The sequence below is a fragment of the Netta rufina genome (genome assembly GCF_964035555.1).
Source record: "Netta rufina genome assembly, chromosome: 2".
Lineage (NCBI taxonomy): Eukaryota > Metazoa > Chordata > Aves > Anseriformes > Anatidae > Netta > Netta rufina.
The window spans coordinates 46,067,714-46,090,569 of NC_140124.1; the positions used below are offsets into that span (position 1 = coordinate 46,067,714).

General features: G+C 43.7%; 1 protein-coding gene across 1 annotated transcript in view; it reads right to left on the minus strand.

Moving 5' to 3' along the window:
- Positions 1 to 10,596: 10,596 nt before the first annotated feature.
- LARS2 (leucyl-tRNA synthetase 2, mitochondrial) overlaps positions 10,597 to 22,856 on the minus strand; it is a 101,916-nt gene continuing 89,656 nt past the window's right edge. Inside the window, exons 20-21 of the mRNA XM_084282791.1 lie at positions 16,476 to 16,603; positions 10,597 to 10,981 (exon numbers count right to left, since the gene is read on the minus strand). Of these exons, the coding sequence (XP_084138917.1) occupies positions 10,802 to 10,981; positions 16,476 to 16,603 (308 nt within the window). The 3' untranslated portion in view covers positions 10,597 to 10,801. The remainder of the gene's footprint in view (positions 10,982 to 16,475; positions 16,604 to 22,856) is intronic.

Below are 22,856 nucleotides of genomic sequence, written 5' to 3' on the forward strand. Positions count from 1 at the left end.
ACAGCCCAGTGCAGGTGGCGTGCCCACAGAGCCAAACCACGCCACTGTGAGACTCTCACACTACAAAAATGTGTCTTCTTAGAGAGGGACGAGCTGGCCCCGGAGGCCAACGTTGTGTGGATGAGGCGAGGAGGGCACCACACCGCATCCCCCGGAGCACTTGGCCGCCTCCAGCAGCGATAAAGCAGAGCCCTGGGCTGCCAGGGAAATAGTTTGCATTCCTGGGGCCGGGGCTGCAGGAATGCGCGCACCGGTTAAGCCGCCCTGGCTGCTACTCTGAAGTACAGGCCCATCCTGGCCCACCCCTGGCAGAAACCCTCACAAAAACAAAGCTAACCCTATCAAAACCTGCCCCCTGCCTGCTTTGGGGCTCTGGGGGCTGTGATGGGGTTTGCGGGGCTGCGGTGCCTCCCAGTGAGTGCTCTGATACGGTCGCTCCTGCAGGCCTGGGCACGTGTGCTCAGACTTTTAACGCTCCCCCAGGACTCAGATGTTAAAGAACGCACACACTCAATGCCTTTCATAATCGCGACTCCCAAACGTGTCAGAAACCAAAGGATCCCCTCCTTTTTTTTTTAACAGTTCCCTCACAAAAGCTCTGCTGATCGATCGGGGCGGCTTCCCGGGCCCGACACCACCCACTGCAGCGGGGTGCAGCCGGACACGTCCGCAACCTGCGTCACCCTAGGAGAGGCGCCTGCCTCCTGGCACTCGCTCCAAACGAGACCAAGGCTCACTCCCAGCCTCGTGCTCCGGCCCGGGCTGATAAGCTGATAAACTTCGGACTCGTGGGAGCGGGCCTGGGTGCCGTTAGCTCATCGTTTTTATGATTTCTGGGGAAGGCAGGCCCAGGGGTGAGGCGGGCGGCGGCCTCAGGCTGGGGATGTGCTACGCCAAGCTGTAAGAAGCAAAACAACACTTAGAAGGAGACCTTTGTCGCCTGTTGAGCTGTTAAGTGATGGATAGTATGGGAGTGCATAGGGAAAACAATCCTATCTGTCAAATGATCCCAACTACCCATCCTTTTTAAGCCTTGCTCTGCCACAGGGAGGCTGAGGAAAAGAGGATCCCAAGGCCGGGCTGAACAAACTGAAATTTGCTTTCGGACAGCCTGGCTGCCCCGAGGCTGGGCCCCCTTCTGCACGAGCCCCAGCAGGTCCGGAGGGTTTGGTCTGCAACCGGACATCTTCGTGAAAACCACAGCGTGTCCCCCTCCCTGTACCACCCTCCGGATGTGTGTAGGAGGTTATTACATAAAAGCCTGCAGGGTGACAGAGAAATGTCTCTCTCCTTTCCTGGTGAAAAATACACCTGGACACTGGACTCGATAAACCTGCCCGGTTTTATGTTCCCTTCCCAGAAAAAACAGCATCCAAAACACGAACCGCTAATAGTTGCCACCAGGAACAGGTAATGGCAGCTCTGCAGATTGGGGTTTGCGGGGATGCAGAGCATTAGGTGGGGCAGGGAACGGCCCCAGCAGATGTTGTGTGCCAGGTGGGTTTTGGCTTGAGCTACCGCTAACCAACTCTTTGACTCCATCAAAACCACGGAGCCTGGAGATTAAACCCAGTGGGGGCAGCCAAAGCCAAAGCCAAGTTTCAAAATCTCAGCAGCATCCTTGGAGAGGTGCGTGCGAGGCCAGCTTTGGCACGGGGATTGCCCCGGGAAGGAAACTGCTGAGTTTTGAGTGAGCGAGAGGCGCTGCGGGTGCTGCTCTGAGACCGCCGCAGCTGGCCTGGGACCGGGAACTTCCCTCGCCCTTCGCGGTACAGAAACCAAGAACAAAGAGCAGCAGCACGGGGTTTTGTTTCCCTTATTGGAGCTGGCCTGTGAAAACCCTCAGGCAAAACCCAGATGATGTCTGTGGGGCAGTGCTTGTGCTCTGAGGAAGGGGCCTGAAAGGCCGGGATGTGTGAGCTCAGGCTCCTCCATGGTGGTAAATCCACCTCGTCCCCTGGAGCAGGCAGGGAAAGGAGGCTTAAATAATCCAGTGACTGGCTCCCAGAGAGGATAACTTCACAGGTCTGAGCTGCTTCTCCCAAAACGGCATCCTGGGTTTTCCTTTTTGCTGCTTTGCTCAGAACAGGGATTTCTTTTGGTTGTGTCTGCGGTCAGGAGAAGAGGACAGAGGCAGCACTTGGGTGGGACACTACAAACACTGTGCCACGAGGCCCAGGAATTTCCAGGTACAAAGCTGTGAACTGCCAACTTCCAGAGCTGAGGAGCAGAACCACAGCAGACAGCTTGGGCGTTCGACACCCCCTCCTTCCCACTGGCTTCAGTGCACTTCTGGAAACCGAGCTAGCTGAGATGCTCAGGCTCAGTTTCAGGTATTACTGCTTTCGTTTTAAACGGGGAGAGTCACACGCTGAAACAAAAAGCAACTAAGTTGGTACTGAACAACAGCCTCATTGAATTCGCGTGACCTAAGAGAACTACGAAGAGAAAATGCAGCACCAGGTAGATAAGGAGTGGAGCATAAATCCCACTGCTTTATCCTGGGGGGAATCTGCGATGTTTGCAGGCAAAGAGCTATCGAGAAGGAAATCACACATCATCCCCATGCCTTCTTCCCTCCTCCTCAACGAAGGATGCAAAATTCAGCAGGTGAGGGTAAGCTCCTATCCAGCACAGTGGAGACCCAGCCAATGCCTACCGTGTTTGTTGTTTTTTTTTTTTTTTTTTTTTCCTGCGGGCTGAGATGAGGCTCTTCAGTCCTCTAGGAAACAAACCCTTTGGTGGAACAGAAGTATTTGGGCATGGAGGTATCTATTTTGGAACAGAAGTACCTATTTTCAGCTTTCAAAAAACAAAACAAGGAAGAATCTGTGACTTCGCTCAGATCACGGCCTTTTCCGACTTTCTTTTGTGAGGGTCGCGTGCGCATTTTCTGCTGTTACCTTTTATCTGCCAGCTAACATCTGTGAGTTGATTCACAGTCGGACCTGCAGGAGCTCTCCACCTCTGGGGGAAGCAGCCTGCCTGCAGAACGGCCGCGCTGACACCGCTGACCTTCACCAGCTATGTAAAGCACGTTTCCTTCCTATGCCAGAGGATAAAATCAGCTGTGGGAAGAACAATGCATGCACAGGCAACATGGAAAACGCCGCTGAAGACCTTCAGATGCTGAGCCGTGAAGCTGCACTTGGCCTCGCTCCAGGCTCCGCACGCACGAGCACATGCTTTGATTGCAAGCTCCCATGGACAGGAGCTGTAGCCAAGCCATTCAGAGGCAGCTCGGTGCCCGACGCGCGGTGGTTTCGGTGAACACTAGGCAGCAAAGTACCTTGGAAGTCTTGTGCTTGGATTTATCCTCCGTGAGATTTGGGCCAGGGGTATTCCCAAGCGAAGAGATGATTAACGTGAACTTTCTACCAGAATGGAGACGTAACACTACCCCGCCTTGCACACCCTTGTGCTGCAATTAGATGCCGGCCCAAATTTTTACAGTTCCTGGGAGCTTTACAGCCCGTGCTATTAAGGAATTAAGGGGTCTGCAACTGCTGTCATAGCACAAGGCCAAAATGTGCGTTCTTACTTGAATGAACTTAATATAAACACTGTCCCTGGGGGAAAAACCATCGCTGATTTAATCCATGTTAGTTCCTGTGGGCAGGGCTCACGTATTGCAGCGCACTTACTGCCTTCATGCTGTATTTACTCATGCAAAATAATGCCGATGACTTGCAGCAGAGCCACCCTCCACGTGGAAAACGCAGCTGCCTGCAGGATGGGCAGCCCCAGGGCACACAGGCACTGTCTGTCCCTAACACAGCAGCGTGCCCTTTTCTGGAGAGGGGGAGAAAACAGACGATTTTTCCCCCCCTTTTTTAAATTTTTTTTTTGTTTTTCTGCCTGTGGCAGGTGATCCTGGGCAGGACAGCAGGGCTGCTGGCGGGTGCTGGGCTGCTGGCGGGGACTTTGTCAGGGTGCAGAGCCCAAACCTCAGCCTCCACCTCCGGAAAACCCTGCGGGAACGCAGCAGTTTGGAGATGTTGTTCCTCCCCACCGCTGCCCCAGGGGCCTCTGCATTCCTCCGGGAGGCCTGCCCTCGCTGCCTCCTCCCGCTCTGCCTCCAAATGTAACTCCCATCAGCACAGGCAGGGAAGGGCAATGCCACCCCAGTCCTGGTGCAGGGTCCCTCATCCCGAGCTGCTACTCTGGGGTGAGCGTGGATGCAGGAGTGCCTCCCCTCTGTGCACATGGGGTTAAACCCCAGGGCAGGAGAAATTTGGGGTTGCTGAGGAGGTGCCTGGCCAGGACAAGGAGAGCTGCAGCGGTTTGATATCTATCCTATCCCGGAGGAAAGCCAAAGCCAGACGCCAGGAGATTGGGCCAGCTGCTGCTGCAGCTGCTCTGGGGCAGACCACGCTGCCTGCATTGCTCTTCCCTTTCTCCAGGTGCCACCAGCGGCGGTGGGTGTTATCCCTGGGCCCCCTTTGCCATCAGTCCACCAAGCCAAACGCCTGCTTTGGGTGGCTTCAGACTTACAGCGAAGCAACGCTTTGGTGGTTTTCCTCTTCACTACCCCTGCCTGAAAGAACAGGGAACAATTTGCTTTTTCAGTTTTCTGCTGCAAAGAGCCTTCAGGCGGGACAAAAAACTCCTCTGGAGGATTTGCCAGCTCCATTTCCTTGCCTCTTTATCAGCGCAGTAATGCAAACAGCACGGTGACCTATTTAACCACCACGCGTGGCCTTTAGTAATCCTGGGCTGGAAGAGCTCTCGGCAAGTGGGACGCCGTCCCACAGTAATCATCCTGCTGGGCTTTGAGTGGACTCGGCAGACGCAGTCAGTGCATCCACCCGCTCTTCCGTGCGTGTCCTGGAAGGATCTCTCTGACTAACAGATGGTTTTGAATGCTCTTTCACATGGGAAAATTGCAAAGAACATATTTTTATTGCACCCTTGCTATTTCGTCCAGCCACGTGGATCTCCAGGGATGGAGACGTACTTAAGAAAAATATTCTTTTCTCAAAGCTTCTGCAATTTTTTTCACAACGCTTTCTTGGCGTAGCCCGCCTAGCAAGCGCGCCTGTATTTCTGCTTCGCAGCAATTAGTGAGATTTGCTAATTATACTGCTGAGTACTTAAAAAACAATTGATTTTCCTTTGTAGCAGAAAACAGTTTCCTGTTACACCGACTCTCTTAATCTTCATCAGAAACAAATCCAGGCTGCCAACGCCGGCGACGTGTCGTGCTGCTTTATTAAACCGCTCTCTTTTCGGCCCTGGCTGTTTGTCCTGTGTTTATTATTCCTGACCGGTGCGCCTTGGATCATCTGCAGCTGCTATGACTGCGTGTATTCAGCTCCACACGTTGCTGGCACCACGCGGAGCTGTTGGAGAGCAACTCCCATTGCTCAGCAGTTTGCGCGTCTCTCCTGGCAGCAGAAGGTGGGTGTACTAGGGGAACCTTGGACCTTTTACGCTGGTTTTTGGCACATGCAAACAGCTCCTCACAGATAAGGAAGTTCGGGGCCTTAGGTCTGACTGCGGGCTCTTCCCTTGCGCCCAGCCCAGGGAGTGCAGCCACAGAGCCACCGTTAAGCTCTGGTGGGGCACAGGAGGCAAAAGTCTGAGCTTGGATCTGACTTACACCATCTGTGTGTGCAAAACTAAGACTTGGGCACTTGTATCCAAGAGAGAAAGCATAAAGGCACACGTTTATTTTCATGGAAGTGTATAAATTCTGCTGAGAATTATATTGAAGAAGGTCCGGCTCTTAAAAGAACTTCTTTTAGAGTTCTCAGAAGACCCCAAATGTCCCAGGCTCCATCACAAGCACATGCAGAAAGAATGTGGATATTCAACTGATTATACTCCAGCTTCTTCTGTTTACATGTGCCTTTGCTGAGGGAGCAATTAGGCTCCCTAAAATGGAGTGCAAATTGGCATGGCGCAGGCAGACGAGCATACAAGGAAATGTCCTCCCTGTTCAGTATCGCAGGATGTTTTTGATGAGATTACTGCGATCAAAATCTCTCTCAGGCTTGGACAACGTTCATGCACCAACAGACACAAGTATTCACTTGACTTTGAGTTTCCAGGCTCTCGTTGCCCACACGGAGGCTTACAGATAGAAGAAAAGCCATCAGGACTTGCCACGTGCAGGCAAAAATGCTCTGGTTCAGAGACACCACCAACTGACAAACCTAGCTAAAACATTTTCTTTCAACTGCTCAAACTCTCTGTCTACACACAGAAGTGGAGCTGATGATGCTGGAAGTGGAAGATGATGCTGGTTTGCAGCTCGCCAGGGCTAAAACCAGACCTGAGCTTGCCCAGAACAAATTTGCCCTGCCCAGCGCTTACTTGAGTGAAGAAAGTGCCACAAGACAAAGGTTGTGTGCGACTCCGGTCCTCCAGGGACAGATGGGCTCGGTGAATCGCAGAATGCTTTGTGGTACCGGAAAGTCAGCTCATTCAGGAAAGGGGAAAAAAAATCCCACCTTTCCTCTGCATGTCAAGCAAGATCTCTTTTATCATCTGCAGTGCAGCTGAGAGCTCTGATCCTGTTCCCTCCTGCAGAGATAACGCTCCGGTTCAGCTCGCCATGACTGGAACATGCTAAAAACTGCCTCTCATCTGCCGTGCCTGGCTGTCGGGCTGCTTCTTTGGGACCTAGACACTGCTTCTATTAAAAAAGGAATAAATAAAGAGTAACATGGCTGTAGTTCCAGCAAAATTTTTTAAAGTCAAAAGCTGACGTTACCTGGACTGATATAATTCACCATTTGGGTTCTGGTGACGTTCCTGCCTTCACATCCAATACTCCTCTTACAGTACAGTCCTTTGATACAAAATTAGCTCAGATCATAATAGGAAGGGACTGAAGGAAAAAATGGAGCAGAAAAAGCACCCAGCAAAAGCTGTATGTGCTGTTCCAAGTTGGTAAATATACATAAGTGAAGCCAATCCTCGCTCTGTAAACTGTAGTAAGTATTGCAAAACAGAAAAAAAAACAACCTGTGATTTCTCCCTCTGTCCTCATTTATAGCAAAGTTTTCAGAAAAGCCCTATATACTGCAAATTTCCTGAGGAACAAACAACAAGCAGAGTGCTAATTAACATTCTTTCTAGTTCATGTCAATTGTAAAAAGTTTAGAGCAGAGGCACGGCTTTCTGTGAGGCTTTACGCGAAAAGAAGGGAGACAAAGACGAGAGACTGCATGACCTGCATTATCTGCAGGATTGCTCCCTCCAGAAGAAACAAACAGGCTTTTACAAAGTCAGATTAAAAAAAAGCCATCATTAACCAGCCGCTAGGTCTGAGGATTTATTTAATCTGGTAAATCACAGAGAGAGATCACGGATTTCATTTTTTTTTTAACCAAATCTCGATTTGGGGATTCTGTTGAAGCGTATGGAAAAATAAATGCTTGTTCAGCAACCCCCCTGCACGGCTTTTTGTTTGGCACACAGGTAGGACACGCAGCTAGAAGGCTATTTTAGCTAGCACCCTAAGCTGCTACGCTGTTCCTTAATAGAAATTGTTCCTTAATAGAAATTGTTCCTTAATAAAATGCCCTGTTGCTGTGCATGCCCTCACAGTCACTGGAGATGACTATGAAACACTCCTGCCTAATAAAACATCCTCCTACGCAGCAGTGTCTTCCAACATGCTGTGCTGCCCCCGTCGCCCCAGGATCCCATGGGATCCTTCTCATGAAGTCAACGGTGTTGGAAAAAATACTTGGTGGCCTTTCTGGCATTTGCTAATTTTTCTAAGGTCGATGTTTGTGGGCAAATTTTCCAAAATTTTGGAAATTCAGTTATATGAATGATTTGGGTAGGTTGGTAGAAAGTGTGCCAATAATTCTATTTTTAAGTTTACATTACTTAAAAATAAAAATCTGGTATAGACTGGGTCTATATGACCTGTCTTCTATCACAGTGAGTAACAGGATGCAGAACACATACCTTCTGTGTTATGGATCTGTTTCTTATTTTCCTTGGAGTCACTTGCCCTGGATCTGTCCTACTGGCTTTAGCAAGTCTCTCACATCTTCTCTGGTTCATCACTTCGTGGAATAAGAACAGTGGCACCCTACCCATTTTATTGCATGGGACTGACCCTGTGCAGTTTGATTCGTCAACCACCAGCACCTCTCCTTCTCACTTCTCAGATGTCCAGATTTAAAGCTCTGGATTTAAACAGCCAGATTTAACCCCCCCATGCTATTTGACACTGAAGTCTTCAAGGGCAGACATCTGTGACAATGTTTTATACCACCTTCTGCGTGCAGATACATCTGTACCATAACACAAGTAACAACTGCTAAATAAATGACAGACATCTGTGCTATTTTAAAAAGACCTGGTAACAGCCTACAGCCTGTAAGTCAGTATCAGTCCAATCTAGGCACAGAACAAACCTGTAAGTCACACTTATTGTAAAACACATGGCAATCGTGTTTCGGATCAGGTCAACATAACGTAAAATTTCAGCAGCTGTCAGGACAACTGCAAAACTCCACAGCTGGCACCTCTGCCATCTTTCAAACATACACTTACTGGGGGATTAGGCTCTGTCAGACTTTCCACATCATCTCTCGCATTCCCTTTTTCAAAACCTCTTTGTGTCCTCTAGACCACACTGAATTTCAACGTCCTGTAAACATGCTGGCGTGACTTCTGACCACACACTTTTTGTGCAATCGCTGTTCGTTACCTTTCCTTTTTTAGTGCCTAGACGTCCATCCCTTATTTTTCCTTTTGCCTGCATCAGCGACATCTACAATTCACTTCTTCCTCCTGCAAGAGCAAATACACGCCAGTGCTAACAGCAGTAAACATTGTGGTCTGCTGCTCAGCCCTGCAGTGACTGCAGCTTTTGTTTAACGGCACCAGAGGGCTGTTGGGCTTACAACATCTTTCTTCACCCTTGTAAACGTTAAAAGTTGTTATTTACACCAAACATGTCACCTTTCCCCCAAAGAAAAACTCTGTTTGAATGGTTCCATCGGGTGTGTTAAACTTTTATATGAAAAAAAGCAGGAGCGTGCTGTGCTACAGATTTTACTTTAAAGGATCCCTTTCACAGTCTTTTAGGGGCTTCTGAACAGGAGTTTTATGAATTTATAACAACATATATGTCAGGCAGACACTGGAATTCAAATTATTTTAACTCCAACTAAAGGCCTGTGTCTAAATGTCTGAATGCATTCCTTTGTGGCTAAGATTTTGGGAGTCTTAAAACAGCAAAGACTGTATCTTCATTATAAATATTCTATTTCTTAGTCATTCTTGTGTCAAAGGACAGCTGAACAGAAAATCTGCACTAGCGTGGTCCAGAAGGAAGTAGAAATCAGAAGAGTTTTGTTGCAGATTTAGGAAAGTGTAGAGCCGAATCTGCTCACTGAGCCCAGAATCTCTATTATGTAATCTTTGCTGCCAAAAATGATAAAAATAAAATGATTTTTACTATTTCTCAGCTCATACTGACACTGCAAAGGATCCATCCTGATCCTAGCTGCTTAGGATCTATTGGACTTATTTACCGTGATTTTTGTTGGTTCTTTTCAATCTCATACACCGTCTGGATGGCTGCTGGGTTGGAGGGTTAACAGACCTCTGTATTTGCCTAGCTTCTTGTTATCATCAACTTCTTAGCTGTCAGAAGGGCTCATAAGTGGCTAGTTTTAATAGTTGTTACAGAAAAGGCATTCCTAAACAATGAACCTTGTAACTGTCTCTTTGGAAAACCTTTTTCAAGCACTTGCTAAATACAATAAGCATTTCCATGCAGATATAACAGCAATGCAGTGTACAAATAAAATGGCTGGAATGAGGCATGAGAGCAGCTTTGTCTTTTATGAAAGTCTGATTCTATCTGAGTCTTGATTTTTAAAAACAACTGCTATTTCTACTTAAAGAAACCTCAGCAAAAAAGAAAGGAAGAAAGAATGTTGATTGAAGTTTTATGATCTAGGCACTATAAAAAAACGAGGAGTGGAAGCAAAAAGCATGCTGTCTGCCTTCACTGCTGTGTTACTGAGAGCTGACTCGTCCCTTTCTTGACTCCCTCGGAAAGTCTCTGAGATGGCTCATGAATGGGAAGTAACTTCCATCTGGTCTGTGCAGAAACAACTGTCAGCACTTGCTGGAATTTGACTCTCTCATGTACGAACCAACAAAAATATTCCAGCAAATAAGGAGGATCCTGGCTAAGACACGGCTCAGTTAAATCATCGGCCTGTTTCCTTGGCTTGCCTCTGAGATATATGTGAAATGGATCAAACCACCCCAGTCTGGCTACCTGCTATGCCCAAGGCAATTAGCCAGCACTAATTAACACCAAGTTTTAAGAAAATATTACTACAGAAAGTGTTGATTAATGGTAGGGTACCCAACCATAAGATATAGGGAGCAAAGGCTGACAGACTGTAGAGCACCTAACATTTGGTGTAGCACATACTCACGGCAGTTGGTTAGTTCTGGAATCCTATTTATTCCTCTGCGTTTACCCAAGCCAAATTTCCAGTAGGATAGATTCCTGAGGCTGACCCAAAACCCGTGTGCTTTACAACATTTATGTTCTGCTACAATCATTTAGTTCTTTTGTACTTCCTGCTCATTCTCCCAGAGAATACAGACAACCAGCATCTTACCATGACTTGATAAGAAACTTTTAATTCTGTGCATTTCTCCATGTAGAAATGAAGATTTGGCAGCACCCAAGTTTTGTTCACATTTCTCTCCTGCCATTACATGAGATTTAAATAACCATAATTGGTATTTTTGAATTGGTTTCATTCTGAAAGATTCCTGTTCCCCTTTACAGCCCACCAAAGTCTTATTCTTGCACTAGGAAGTTGATAAGGGCAGTTCTTGGAGACAGAAAGGCCTTTTTAATGGTTCTTCCCTGGAGGTGCTTGATTCCAAGTTCACTTTGAAGAACTAGTTCGTGGACTTCTTCAAAATTGCGGGCTGCTTGGTGAGGCACAAAAACTTTGCCGCAAGCTTTGTTATTGATCTGAAAAACAGAGACACGAAACAAGGAAAGACTGATTTATACAACTTCATTTCCTGAATCCAATCCATTTCATTACATGTGGGGAAAAAGTGGATCAAGCTGTCTTTTTCCAACATGAAACTTTCTAAGTAGAGGATAAAATTCTCCATACCTCCCTGCCCGTTCCCATATTAAGAGAATAAACATGTGACTCGGGATACTCAAGCGATATTTAAGAAGTAGCCACAGGAAGTTTTAGCCTTCAAGAGAGAAAGTACCACATGACTATGCAATACAGGGATCTTTTAAGCTTGAAAACAAAACAGTTGCACAGGCTGAATAGAGAGACGGTGGTTAGGTGGGAACTTTGGGTTGTACATTCTTCCAGACTGCAACTGGGAATTTACAGCTAAATGATTCCTTAGATTCAAATACAAGATATAGTAAAATATTCATGGCTTAAAAGATATATCTAAAGGATTCAACACTAGCTCATTTTTTAAAAATGGGCTCTGGCTTATTATATGCTGCGCTCTCACTGAAAGCGTGACTCATTAAGCCAACAGCAACCACAAAGATGACAACTCCTCTTAAGGTAATGTCTTCCTGTGTTAGGCTGTTTTTCAGAGCAGTTTCCATGCTGATTTTGCATCAGCAGGGCAGAATCATGTAAGTAAAACTGAGTAAGTCCTTCCGTGGGAATCATTTTCATTTATAAAGTTATCCTATAAATCTATTCTGTCATTAAATGAGACTAAACAATGTACAGACACTACAGAGTCCTACCGAGTACCCTTCTGGAATCAAAATAAAATTGATTATTACTAAAGCTTTCAGATTTATATGAAGTACATTCTATGGATTAATGAAAATAACACTAATCCCACATTTTAGCAAATTAAACAATTTGAACTTTTTAATCCTGTTCAATCAAATTTCTTGCTTGCATAAGAATCTGCTGCAGGTGCTGCAAAGCTTTGCCCTCTAGACACCATTTTAACTATTTTTCAATCACCTAAAAAGTAACACAGCGCTTTGTACAGCCTGGACATAAAAACGCACACAGCTTGGCTCGCCCGCAGATTTTATCCAGGGTTCGTGTATGCAACATACCACAAATGAGAGAGACCTAATTCAGTTACTTGGTTTGGATTTTATTTACAATAAAATATTCTAAGCAATTCTCAGAGAGAGGAAGATGGGACAGACAAGATGAAGTCTCAGATGGAGCTGGGATGAGTCACTTCTGTTTTTTTGACTAGACCTGACATTAATTTGCAGTGATAATGTAGGTAGGCTTTTAACTATTCTTACATGCATCCATAACTTGGCAGCATAAAAGGCTGTCTGTGTGTTAAACTTTGCCTTTAGTACCTTATGCAAAGTAAATGCTTTGAAAATCACAGAACATTTCATTTTTAAAACTTTTGTGAAAAATATATACAAGTAGTTCTTTCTGACAGGGCACTTCAAAGAAGAAACATATTCCACAGGAAAAAGAAAATGGTAAAAATCCAACCTGATACAGCTTCGGTCAGAATATAAAGCAAGCTGGTGAGCTTGCTGCTAGGACACACAGCCTGTAGTTGGAAACTATGCCTGCTTAGTTAAAATGTCACTCACTGTCCTCCATAATGCAAATTAATATGTCCCAGTGGACAGATGTTGGCAGGGGGAAAATTGCCACAGCTCGGCTGTTTGGTGCTATTCTCAACAGAAAACACAACCGGACTAAATCAACATCGCAAATAAATGACTCCTGGCAGTTGTGTTTTCCTAGAAAGGTTGGGGAGCCTAGGCGACCTGCCACTGTGTACCTTCCCACAGTATCTGCCCTCCGCTTCCCACACACTGCACTGGGAGGAAAGTCTGCAAACTGTATCAAAAGGCAGGCTGGTTATGATTTCAGCACACATTTGGCAGAATGGTTTTCAGTGTAATGTAGGTATCACGGTGCAGAGTCAAACACACGAACGCCATTCCTAAAAAAATGAAATAAAATTGTCTGCAGGTTTAATCACATGCTGTATGTAACAAGCACCCCATTCACACGCTCTTTGAGTTGAGGCATTAGATTCTCAGCAGGACGTATGTCTTCTGCTGTGCTTCCTGCTATCTCTGTATCTCCCTAGACCAGCACATCCCTCATCAACTCTGGGTGAAAGTGCCAGCACAACAAACTTGGGTGGGAGCAGCTTTGTTTCTCTGAAAAACTCCCATGGCAAACTACTAGAGGAGGCACAACTGAAGCTCGGGTCCTTTCTTCCCCTGAGAAAGGAAGCTGTTGACTTCTCTTCTGCCCTTTTTTTTTTTTTTTTTTTTTTTTAGTTTGACATTTTAGACTGTTTTGGATCTAGAGGGATCAGAGAACTAGAGAAATTATGCAGGATGAAATGAAATCACAGGAGACTGAGAAATAAGCACCTGAAGGCTTTGGAAAGTAATTCTTAGTTGGACTTTTTTTTTTTTTCTTTTACAGCTCCCTTGATTCATAATTCTTTTGAGAAGTAAAAACAGAAAACAAGTATTCGTGCGGTTTTAGGCCTTCCTCATACTCAGAAGCAGCAAAAATGATGCAAACTTAGTCTACATTTTTAAAAACACGGTTGTAAGACTGCAGTTAACAGCTCTGCACCACCCACACGACGTGAGGAATGTTAGTCAGAAGTGTGTTCACACGATGAAATGCACACAACATTCAGGTCAGACTTTTCACAGCATTAACAATATATGTCAAGGCGTGATATAAGAGCAGGCAAATTAAAAACGTTCGGCTTTGAAATAACATTTGGAACAACAGGTACATACGCATCTCCAGTTAGTTTAAATGTCATGCTCATACAGGCTGTACTGTATCGGCCAAGGATGCAGCGAGTCGGTTTTACTGCTTTGGGTTAAATATGGAAAGACATAACTCCAGCACAGACAGGAAATAATGAAGTATCTTGTGTCAAGAGAAATAAAACCATAATGTCTCAGCAGGCAAATTGCTGGCAGCCTGAGGCAGTTTGATGGCTTGAGAAGAATAGGGCTGTGGCCCAAAGACTCAGTTTGACTGTGCAGCCTTGTGAAGAGACACTGTCTCTTTGCAACTAGCCAGTTCCTCCTTATTTCGAGTGTTTCTTGTTTTAATGAAGGCAATTTATTTTTACAGCCATACAAAAACACGCAGTGTCCAAAAGACTTTAAAATATTCACAATCATAATGGCTTCTCACTGCTTCTCCCTATCTCCCTTTTGCCTTACTCCTAAGGTAGAAAGTCAGGCACGCCCACAGCCACAATTTATAAGAAGCATTCTGTCTCTAAGAGGAATTTGTGTCTCTGTTCTTCCATTCATTTCTTTTCTCTGGCCTAGGGAAAGTGTTTACATACATCATATTCTTCCATGAATACACAACTGAGCACACGGTGGTTGCTCATTCTCTTATTAGAGGACTTCTACACAAAGCGATAGCTTTGACAAAGTCAATGAGGAAAAGAAACAAAAAAAATTTTCATAATGGTTGTTTAAAGCACAATTAATTGATATTTTTCTGTTTTCAAGAAGGGATTTTTAACATCAACAGAAAAATATCAGTAAAATGTTTAGGCCTTCTTATGGCCAGTTGTATAAGTATTGAAAACATTCAGGTCAGAGTTTTCCTTGTATTACCGAAGTTTTTATTTTAAAGATATATTTTAATGACTAGTTTGCCTGAAATGCAATTACAAAGAAGTTTCTATAATTACAGAGTTTTACAAGAACATAGCTTCCTCATAAATTGAATACTTGAAAGTTGTTTCTTAGCTGTACTTGAAGGTGAAGGTTTATTTTAAGCTTGAGCAAAGTAATCATACCTAAGCGAAGATTTTGTGGACGTGTGACCCTCTTATTGGTATTAAAAATATGTATCACTTAAAAAAGAAAGAAAAAAAAAAAAAGGCAAGAAAACCACAGTGAATATTAGCATGAAGTCTGTTGCTAACCCCAGCTGGCACGTGAGTCCTTCTCTCTGGTTTGGGCAAAGATGCCAGCAAACTGAAAATTTCCTCCAAAAGACATACAAGGTGGTCTCTGCTAAGCATATACGCTGAACTTCAGAAAAACTAGTGCTCTTGGGAGTTTTCCATTCTGTTCAAGTGGGCTGACAGCGCTCTGGCAAGACATGAAATTGTTTGCAAAGATACTTTTATTAAGGAAATCTAGAGCAACACAACTTCCCCTAAATCTAACCAATCTCTTCCCTTCTCAAAAAAAAACCAAAACCAACAGCTGGACAAAAATAACTGAACTGCCCTACTCCTTTTACCCAAAGAAGCTAGCAGAGTAAAACAGATAAAATAGAGATAAAGTGCATTGTTTCTGTTTCTCTTACACGTGTACAGCATACAATCTTACATGACTGAATGACATTTCTTCTGGAGGCATCTCATTCAAAGTACAGGATGTCCAGAAACACACACACAACCAGGTTTAATTTAAGTTAAAGCACTTAAGTTCAGCATGGCTGCATGGTTTATTAAAGGATTATCTGATGAGCAGTGGAAAAAAAGAGGAGCGCTGCAGGTCTATACTACACAACTACATACTTGCAGATAATCATACTGCCTGAGTACGGAGGACTTGAAATCAAGCTGACCAGGAATCAGCTGATGGAAGAGATGAGATGCTACTCACGGATCCCACCCTCCTCGCTCCAGGTCCCACAGTCCCTCAATGGCCTACATTGGCACTCACAGCTACTGTGCTCCATAAAGCTTTATGATGCCTGGGAGCATGCTGAATATAGATATTTAGAGATGTAGGAAAAAAGATGGTAAACCACATTGTGCATGTGCACATGCACATTTTGGAAAATTACAGGTTAGCTAAATGTAGTTATATGTCAGCTCTTCTACTGAACTGCCAGCTCTTTCCATAAACCACTGAGGTTTTAGAGCTCAAAGAGAATCTGGAATGTAATTCTAGCACTAGCGAAACTACCTGTTTTTCCTCAGCCTCATTCCTGGAAAAATGCTTTGCTGAAATTTGCCAGAAGTTCAGCCTGAGGCAGACAGGAAGCATAGTTTGGCAAAAATCAAAGCAACTAAAACCAGCTTATAATAGGTTGTATTAGGCAACCACAGGACTACAGGTAGCACGAGAAGTTTCACCTAATTATCCTTTTTAGCACAGGGTCAACATCATAAATGGACTCACAGGCAAAAATTTGGAGGGCCCTGTATTCTGGTCATGGTTTTGGCTGTACAGGCTCTGACCGCAGTTGTTCATCAGTCAGATCTCCACAGGTACTAATATCCAGCCACTCAAAAAGATTTATATTTAGACTGTCTCCCTTCCAGACATACTACACTTTTTTTCATTTAGGAAACCATTTTAGCACAACTGTAATTGCAGTTTCTATTCTATCTGACCTTTCACTAAGCCATGTAAGAAGGGAACTGACTTCCAAAAGAGCAGGGATTTTGTCGTACTCTGAGCTCGTAGTAACACATTAAATGACCACAACTGAAAATAAATGAAATATTCTTACCAGAACAGACATCTCCACAACATCTGCTGGTTTTAGGTATTCCGGGTCTACTTTGGGCCAGGACTGATGCAGCACGTCAGTCCCCCAGTTATGGTGCGTACAAAGTTTATTGTGCATATGTGCCAAACCTGGAAAATGAAACCAATTCAGCCATATTATCACCATAGCATTCAATCTTTAGAATTTGTTTGATAAACAGGATGAGAATAAAGTTTGCTTTGAAAGCAAGTCCCTTAAGGATGAAATACTATTGTTTAGATGAACATACAGCGCATTATAAACAGAAAGATACACATCTCTAAAAACATGTGCTTATACCATGTGTAGGGACTCTAACATGAACATTGGTGTCCATTTTAGATTACGATTAGCAATCCAAAATTTAGCACTGAAGACCACGGTTTGTTTTAAATTTTAATACTGCAACCCAAGCTGATCTCTACTTTTAGAAGTCAATCATAATAAAAAATAATTCTTTTCAATAACAATGCTAGTTTGCTTTTACTAACAATCCAAATGATACACAATTATGCATATTATTTTGTCATCTAACATGATGGCTAGTTTCCTGCAATGTGCTGGGGAGTTTCTAAATCTGTTGCAAGTCAAGCTACTCGCAAGATTTTCGCTGTGTTTTGTGAATTATCTATTCACTTGCAAATTAAAGGTGCTGTGTAAGTATACCCTGCACAGCTTGCTTTCTTTCTTATGACATGTACATTCTGAAATAGTTTATCCTTTGCTTTTATTTTAAAATACTGTTAAAATGGCTATAAATGATCTCCTTTTAGTAGACTTTGCTCTCTCCAAGGCAATTATTTCCTGTTTTACTTAAGTATTAGTAGAATTGGATGTAATTCATTCTGAAGCCACATTCTTTAGCTGAATTAAAGCTCCTGAGTAGAATTTATGTTTCTGTTTACTCCAACTGCAGAGCAAAAAAAAGAAAGAAGATTTCACTTAACAAGAGGTTGTCAAATATGATCAATATTTACGAGGGTAGCTGTAGTGATTGCTTCTCTCAAAGCCAGTGGATTTTTAAATTAAAAACATGAGTAAGAAGACAGACAAAACATTTTTTTTTTTTTTATAAGCATACACTTTCAGAACTAGAAAATGTACCAACCAAAGAGTATTTGAAAACGCATCTGTGGTTTACGGAAACTCAAGCAAGAGCATAAAGAAAACACAGCACAGTGGCAGACATTACCAGCAAAAACAATCCACCCATAAGACATACATGAATTTATCTAGCTGGATTGCTTAGACTGATACAGTGAACAACAGCAAACAGAGATATAAGGAGAAGGCAACTTCTCCAGAATGAAATCTACCAGATAATTGTCAGTGCTTTTTCAGACAAGGCACTTCTGCAAAATGACACACGATCTTGCTATTTTTTGAATCATGCAGAAAGGGGCAGAGCAGTGGACTGGGGTGAGCTATTTCTACTGGCAAGCAAGATGTGCACATTTCCTAGGAATAACAACTGAGCTACAATCTTTTTAGGTAAATAATTGATAAAACACTTCAATCTGGAATTTGTGTATTTTTTTTTCCTCTTGCAACAGTTACTCAAACCGAAAAAGCAAAAGATAAGAAATCAAGCAGAAAAAAAAACTCTTCATATTGGTGATTCATTATCACGTTGGCTTTAAAGACGACAGCTGCTAAATTCTTCCCCTTTTGGCTTTTGAACACACAGATGAGCTCATTTCTTTCCAACTGATCACATGCCTTGTGGCAGAAGCATGCATAGTGGCCACTCCTTATTTTCCTGTTCAAGTGGATTCTTCTAACTATTTAAAAAACACTTTCTGGTATAAGTCAAGAGCTTCTATCTACACAGGCAAAGCCAGGGGCAGTTTTAATCCCTGTGGAGGCTGTCAGTCCTGGTAAACTTACTAATAAAAAATAATTAATATGTATTCTGAAGCACATAAAGCACGATTAAGCACTATGTCAATCTTTTGGTTCATTTTCTTGCTACAAAATGAGCTATGAGCTCATCCATATTTTTTAAAAAGTGCAAAAGTCAACAGAATTAGTTTCAGAAAACAGAATTTGACAGGAAACCAAAATGAAGGTTTTACTTAGGTTGCTATTTGGCTTCCTGCCTTAATTCACATTTTGTGAGTTGTACAACACAGAAAACGCAATCGTGATTTGTTTGGCATTTTCAAAATGCCACCCAGGACCAGAAACTTCACCGTCATAATCCAGACTTGCTGGCACACTTACCAGGACCTAGACAGACCTCCTCCAGCCTTCCCACCTGATTCTGATAAATTACACAAAAGCACCATTTGAGAAGTTAAGGACCAACCAATTCACAGACTCTTATTGTGAAAAGATTAAAAACTTGTTTTACTGCCTCATTGTACTGGAAAACACCTAGTGAAACGCACATTATGAAGCAGTGTGTACTATGCTTTCTATTTTTTCCTCTCAATTTGCTTTTATGACTGCATATTCTTTTGCAAACACAGGGCAGAAACCAGTTGAGTGCATTTTCCACAGCCTGTAAGTCCAGCTGTTTTGGGGGACAGATCAAGGACTAGATTTGCACTCCATTTGAAGCACTGATCGTTCAACTGAATCTCTGTCAATACTGAACCAAGCTTTCCCTAATCACTAACTCACAGGACTGGAGCTTCAGCTAGAAGACAGCACCCTATTATGTGATTGTAAATGAGTGAGTTGATAGAAGGAGGAGAGAGGACAAGTCTAACAACACTGAAGCTCTAGGCAATGTTTTATTAGCATTACGTGAGTCATTAGTGTTTCATAAAAATAATACTTCCCCTGCAGCGCTATTTGGGTGCAAGAGCAGATTGTCATTTTAAGCAGAGATTTAAGAAGGAATATGTGGAAGCAATTATGTATCATCAAGGCAAGGTAGGACGGCAAGGTAATTCTAGTCTTACAAGAAAAAAAGCATTAGAAAAATGAATGTGTAGTTCCAGCAACGGTGCAGCTAGTTTGACATGAAATTGTGTAGGCAAGAGAAAAAGATGTGATTATGAACTAAACTGAGGAATGGCTGGCATGGGGAGGGACAGCAGCCAGCACAGAGAGGTTAACAAAGAAAAAAGCAAGGAGGACGGAAGTTTTAATGGGAGATAAAAGGCAATTAATTAAGGCAGCTGAAACTATGCTGATATTCAAGTTTAAGACTGGGGATTTTCTAACAGGAGATAAAAGAAGGCAGTATAAGGCGACTATGAGAATGCATTATCCAAATGATGATAACCTTTGGATTTAGTAAAAATCAAAACAAGAGTAATCCATGTTAAGTAAAAATCCAGCACCCTAGCAGCCAAGCAGACCAAGTTTTTAAGAAGCTCAGAGCAGGAATTTGTAGCAGTAAATGGAGATGCACTCTGGATCAGTGTTTTTACTTGCCACAGCAACTCCTTCCAAGGACAGGATTATTATCTTGTTACCTTGCTCTTCATACACTTTTATAGCATTTAATGAATCTTCCTATTTGACAGATTCAGCCAAGCTGAGTATCAGTAGTACCTTTCTGCAGCCCAGGAGGAATACGTCTGTCAGTCACATGTGAAATAGTCTCCAATCCCCAAGAAACTCTAGCAATACAGTAACAGCTACTTCCAGACAGCTAAGAGAAAAGCTGTATTATACTACCAGTAGCAAAAATTAGGAAAATTTACATTAATTCAATACAGTTCTAGGAAATTAATTTTGTATGTTTCTTAGTGACAGATGCGGAGCACCAAAGAGGGTTGTGAAAAGCTTGGGTTACTAAAAGCTAATTCTAGAATACATTTCCAATTCAACAAACTTCCCATGAATCTTTTTAACCTCCTGAAAATCACCTGCCTTTGTCCACCAGTATGGACTTATCCTACACTTTGGATTGTGGCTCTGGATGTGGATGTGGTCTACCTTGACTTCAGCAAGGCTTTTGACACCGTTTCCCACAGCATTCTCCTCAAGAAACCGGCTGCTCTTGGCTTGGACTGGCGCACACTTCATTGGGTTAGAAACTGGCTGATAGCCGGGCCCAAAGAGTCGTGGTGAATGGAGCCAAGTCCAGCTGGAGGCCAGTCACTAGTGGCGTCCCCCAGGGCTCGGTGCTGGGGCCGGTCCTCTTTAATATCTTCACTGATGATCTGGACGAGGGCATCGAGTGCACCCTCAGTGAGTTCGCAGATGACACCAAGTCAGGTGCGTGTGTCGATCTGCTTGAGGGTAGGAAAGCTCTGCAGGAGGATCTGGATAGGCTGCACCGATGGGCTGAGGTCAACTGCATGAAGTTCAACAAGGCCAAGTGCCGGGTCCTGCACCTGGGGCGCAATAACCCCAAGCAGAGCTACAGGCTGGGAGAGGAATGGTTGGAGAGCTGCCAGGCAGAGAAGGACCTGGGAGTGATGGTGGATAGTCAGCTGAATATGAGCCAGCAGTGTGCTCAGGTGGCCAAGAAGGCCAACGGCATCCTGGCTTGTATCAGGAACAGTGTGACCAGCAGGGCTAGGGAGGTGATCGTCCCCCTGTACTCAGCTCTGGTGAGGCCGCACCTCGAGTACTGTGTTCAGTTTTGGGCCCCTCGCTACAAGAAGGACATGGAGGTGCTTGAGCGGGTGCAGAGAAGGGCGACGAAGCTGGTGAGGGGCCTGGAGAACAAGTCCTACGAGGAGTGGCTGAGGGAGCTGGGCTTGTTCAGCCTGGAGAAGAGGAGGCTCAGGGGTGACCTTATCGCTCTTTTTAGGTACCTCAAGGGAGGCTGTAGCGAGGTGGGGGTTGGCCTGTTCTCCCACGTGCCTGGTGACAGGACGAGGGGGAATGGGCTTAAGTTGAGCCAGGGGAGTTTTAGGTTAGATGTTAGGAAGAACTTCTTCACTGAAAGGGTTGTGAGGCACTGGAACAGGCTGCCCAGGGAAGTGGTGGAGTCACCATCCCTGGAAGTCTTCTAAAGACGTTTAGATGTAGAGCTTAGGGATATGGTTTAGTGGGGACTGCTAGCGTTAGGTCAGAGGTTGGACTCAATGATCTTGAGGTCTCTTCCAACCTAGAAATTCTGTGATTCTGTGATTCTGTGATTACTCTTGGAGGTAAAAACAATTTCTAATTCCAAACTGGGCTTCTTCTTGGGTTTGTGCAGGCTGCTTTGGGGGACTTCTGCATTCAGTTTTTCTATGAAAATCTGCAACATCACTTAGCTTGCAATACATTCTTAAGAAAAGCCTTGTTGAGAAAGGACTGAATCAAGACACAGGAATACTTGCAGTAGAGCTACTGCAAGGACAGTTTTAATGTTGTTAAGACAATCCTAATGTTACAGATTCCAATAATTATGTTTCATTTCAACATATCTGAAGATGTGTTTATCATCAGTATATATCTTTCATGTGCCATCTCTAATAAAAGTTTAACAACTCACAATAGGCTGTTTCATATCCTTGCCTGGACAGCAAAACACTGTACTACTACAAACAAACAAAAAAAAATACATCTCAAATGGTGTCTGTATATTCCTCAGATACAAGGTTTCAGGAAGGAAACAGATTTCCTCATCCTGTTAGTGTTCATAAACTGCCAAGATATCAGCCGGATGAACTCTTCCCACACTGAGGGGCTACAGTAGCTTTTTATGTTAGTAAGCTATAAAACAGTGTACACGCTGCACAATTAAGACCATTAGGCTGACACACCAAAATACTGAACACTGTTCCTCCTCTAAGCAGCAAAAAGAACTACTTCATGGACAAAATATCAAAGCACTCAGTTACAATTGTTCAGCTGCTGAAAGGTGAGGCACTTATGAAACAGCATTCAAGCAGTTTTTCCCTTTGCTCACACTGGAAATATTTACTGCCAACCCTGAAGTACGCTCTTCAAACAGCTCACAAAAGAGACAAGACTTCACGCAACCTGATGCATGAAAACAAGGTGGCCACATATAAACTGAACCCCATGGGAGAAGAATTTTTCAGCTGCAGAAGAACAAAAATTGCTGTATCTTGAATCTACCTCATCTTACCTTAATTGTATTTAAAACCTGAACATTATATGAGAAGCACCCTTGGGATACCAAACTGAAGTTCTAAGTTTGCAAAGTTCATCAACAAGCTAACAAAGAAAACACAGTGGAATAAAAAGCTAAAATTTCAAATGAACTCTAATGCAACTCCTACAAAGTAGGATAACATTATTTCAATCAAAATGATGTAGATTGTTGATGCTGATGAGTCATTATTTAAAATGTCAAGCAAAGTATCTTTAATTATCACCTTAAAATTACCTTTTTAATTTTCCTAATATTTTCACTGGTTGGCAATAATTGTGGAGTGATGTGCAGTTACACCCAGCTGTATTTAAAGAACTTTTTTACTGTGTCAAGTAGATTTTATATTG